This window comes from Siphateles boraxobius, unplaced genomic scaffold (assembly GCF_051911475.1).
Source record: "Siphateles boraxobius isolate OS27281-9 unplaced genomic scaffold, OSU_SipBor_1 26, whole genome shotgun sequence".
NCBI classification, from domain to species: domain Eukaryota; kingdom Metazoa; phylum Chordata; class Actinopteri; order Cypriniformes; family Leuciscidae; genus Siphateles; species Siphateles boraxobius.
Genome location: NW_027508876.1, coordinates 22,644,632 through 22,648,647, shown reverse-complemented (window position 1 = coordinate 22,648,647; position 4,016 = coordinate 22,644,632). Strand labels below are relative to the sequence as shown.

General features: G+C 34.3%; 1 protein-coding gene across 1 annotated transcript; it reads left to right on the top strand.

Moving 5' to 3' along the window:
• The first annotated feature begins 627 nt into the window (after positions 1-627).
• LOC143752050 (uncharacterized) lies at positions 628-1,569 on the top strand. Its single transcript, XM_077245022.1, has 4 exons — positions 628-776; positions 856-988; positions 1,089-1,160; positions 1,276-1,569. Exons 1-4 carry the CDS (start codon positions 704-706, stop codon positions 1,379-1,381), a joined length of 384 nt encoding a protein of 127 aa, XP_077101137.1. The 5' UTR covers positions 628-703; the 3' UTR covers positions 1,382-1,569.
• Positions 1,570-4,016: the final 2,447 nt, after the last annotated feature.

Sequence of the window (4,016 nt, the reverse complement as noted above, 5' to 3'; positions counted from 1 at the left end):
ATATATTAATTATATATCTATAGAAATATACCTTTTCAGTAGTGGATGTGTTTAAATCTGTCATTATGACAGTGTCTTGCATTTCAGAGGAATTTGACAGTTATGGAGAATCTGTGTCTAAGAATATTGTGAAATGGAAAACTTGTCATGCCATCCCACTGACTAGCAAAACCCCCCAACAAACCTCTAGTTGAAGTAACAGTAGACGTCAGCTCTTCCTTCCTATTTTGCTTCATCTAAATGGACAAATAATATTTCTATTATATGGTCAGTGTTACAAGATCAAATATATTTAAATCACTCTGTTGATAAAATGACTTGTTCTATTGGAATATTAAAAATGATTAACTTTTTTCAGCATACACTGAATTTATATCAATTAAACGGCTGACAGCAAGGTTAGAAAATAAATATTATCTGAGAATTTCATCAAACGGTGATCCCCATCTACATTTACATATATTAATTTAACAGATGACATTTACACCTACCACAACAAATGACTTCACTCCCAATAACCTAGGAAAGCAAGATGTGATGATGAAACAGAACAATGATGAAATCATCTACAAAAATAAACGGACAGGATGTGTAGCCCATGCAGTTTAAGTTCCGCTTTATTGACTATTTAAGGTGAACTAGTAAAAGTCTTGAATATATTCTCTCAGACACAAGCAGTGAGAGTTGAAGATCGACTGTGACAATGGAGACACAAAGGATTCTCATGAGGAGTTTGGCTGTTGTGGTTTTTGCATCTGTGATCTGGACTATAACAGGTAAAGTGCTTAAATCTGTTTGTATATTATTCTATCTGATGGAACGGTGCAGAATATTGAGGTTTACCTTGTTCTTCTGTCTCAGCAGATGCTCAACAGAAGGAGAACACATGTTGTACTGTCCTCTCCAGCCTAACTCGAGCACAGTTTACTGATCCTATCATCGGTTTCAGGCAGCTAAAACAAAGTCTTCCATGTCTGAAGGCCGTTGTGTAAGAATCCCAGTTCCTCTCTAAAGAAAACATGTCATGATTAGAGATCAACAGCATCTGATGCTAGATTTCTATTTCACTTTTTCATTCTCTTTGACAGCTTGAAGACTGAACGAGGAGATTTCTGCTTTAAATGGAGACTACAATGGGTGCAGGAGGAAATTAAGCTTTTGTAAGTTAAACCCAACGTGTGTTGAAACATACCTGAATTTGTAACAACATAATCTTATAAAGTGTTGCATATTGTATTCTTGTATTAACATTGTTTTTGTTGTTTTGTTTTACAGGAGAGCTCAAAGAAACAAAGGCCTGACTTCCACTCCACCACCAGCATCATCTATTAGTAAACTCACTTCTGTTGGAGGATCTTCCCAATCAACTGACAGATCATGAATCATCAACATCTAAAAGTAAACTCATAATGAGAATATATCTTGAAATAGTTATGAGTTTTAAAATATATATATAAAATATTTATATATATTATATTAAAATATTTCTAAAGTTTGAGAGATGTTGCTGTTGTATTTTGACAATATTTAAAGTGACGGTAGTAAATTAGGTGTATTTGAATTTAATATTTAAAAAAAAAAATGCCTGTAGTTTGAAAATGACATTTCTAAATGTATTAATGTTATTCATTAACTGAATTATAGTGTAACTGTTTGAGGACAAATGTGTTTAAATAAATTTAATAAATATATTTCACATTTTTTACTGGTAATAGATTTGTGTCATTAACTTCTGTGTCAAGAAGGGGGACAGAAGTCTCAGTGAAATTAAAACTGACTTGTATGAGAACAAACCTGAATTTTTTTGCATTGATTATGCAAATGAACCAGTGCAATCTGAAACTACAAATAAACTATGATCAGCAACTACTGCTTTTGCTTGTGGTTGATGTTTCTGAATGTGCGCAAGAGTTCTCTGTCAGGAACGATGACACCTTTTCTCTTAAGCAGATTTTTACAATATCTGCATTTCCATGGGTTTAAATAAAACATTTTTGTTATAAGAGACATAAAAACAATAATAATCTACATAATATTATCATAATAGTTGGATGTTCCTTTAACTTCAGGTGCTTTTATGTCTCAGGAGTTGATTTTTATTCAAACTAACAGATTTTTTTATTTCTGTTACATGAAGGTCCCATTAAAACTGTCTTAAAAACCTTTCATAATAAACACAGTGCATAATGTGAGATGTGGTGGAAATGAGCATGTAGTTGAAATGTGAGGGGAAAAAATCCACAGAATTAAAAGTGCTTAATTTGAAGAAACACCCAGTTATAGATGACGAAAATATAAAAGTACTTGATAAACCATCAATAAAAAGGTGAACATATCCATTGGGGTAAAGGACACCAAATGACACACAAATCAGAAACTCAACACATCAGCTTCAAGTTGTATGTTTTCACCAGCAGAGCAATAACCCCTAAACTAAACTCATTAAAGGAGCTACATGTATTTTTGGTCTGTAATTGCATTATTTTCTAAGGGTTGATATTGGTTTCTCATAAATTAGGCTGACGGGTAAAACTGACTGTATTGTGGGTAAGAGGTGTGAATGCTTGTGTCACGAGTAGGGTTGTAACGGTATGAGATTTTCACGGTATGATAATAGTCTCAGAAAATATCACGGTTTCACGGTTTACGGTATTAAACAATGATTATTATTATCAGCTGCAATGAACCTTAAATTAATGAAAACTGATAGGGTTTTTTGGTTGAACATGGTTTATTAAAACAAACTTTTTTAATCTACCTTTTGAAAAAATAAGAAAGAAAAAATAAAGCTGCAGATCTCCCATTTGAACAAACATGTTTGATCAATTGAATTAATAAAATTCTTAATTTATTAATTATTATTTAAGATAATTTTTATTTTGACAGGTTGTACTAAACTCCTATGAGTTTCAGTCAGAGTGTATTTGACAATGATTATTTTCAACAAAATTATGAAATGCTCATTTAGTTCTCTCAGAGCAGCTCTGGATATGTTCATGTGTTCACGTCCTTATATAGTGAGTGAGACGGCAGACGCTTTAAACACCATGAACGTCCCACATACTTGAGTATATACTAGGTGAAACGGTGCTGCTCATTCACACAGACACGCTGAACAAGCAGAATATAGATTTACAGTTTTTTGCGCTGTTTAATAGACACACTCATATAGCGATTTTATTTATTGCACAGCTATATTTTAGATTTATTCATCCATCTATCAAATCGCGCATTTTACGTGACATCTGCGTTATATTGTAAATTCCCTCAGCAACACGTAAATAATATGGACTTAAGTTATAAATGGAACTTTATCTGCAGGGAGGGAAGGTGTTCGCGAATATGGGAGAACATATTTGACATATTTCCTCATTTTGCAGCCACTCTTCGTCCATATTTCTGGACACAACTGGATATCAATCTTCAAGGAAAAACCCACGTTCGTTTTTCGGATACCCAAAGTATTCCCACACTGCAGATTTTAACTTTTTTTTTTTCGAAGAATTCGCAGCCTCAGTCTCAGACATTTTCTCCAGTGCACATGTATAGGTGGAGTAGTCAAGTGGAAATAAGTTGCATATGCGCATTTGAGATCTGCTTTAATTTTTTTTCCAAAACCGTGGATAAGCAAATGTTCACGATATGATAATCGTACAAGTCAATATCGCGATAAACCGCCATACCGGTATACCGTTACAACCCTAGTCACGAGTGCCCTCTGGTTGCTATCAAGGGCACTCCAACTGTCTCCACCAGGACTATTGCCACACCATCTCGGACTACATTACCCATAACCCACTGCCCAGACTAATCAACCATGATTGTCATCAGTTGTTCCTCATAGCCTTGTTAACTCTGTGTATATAAGCCTGGTTCACTCTGTCATTCACTGTGAGGTTTTGTTAGCTGTTTATTCAGAATCTCTGAGGATTTGCCCTGGTTTCATTGTCTCGTGGATTTTTGCTTTTGACCTTTGTTTGTTTGGATTGCCTTCCTGTGCTTGACCCTTTACCTGT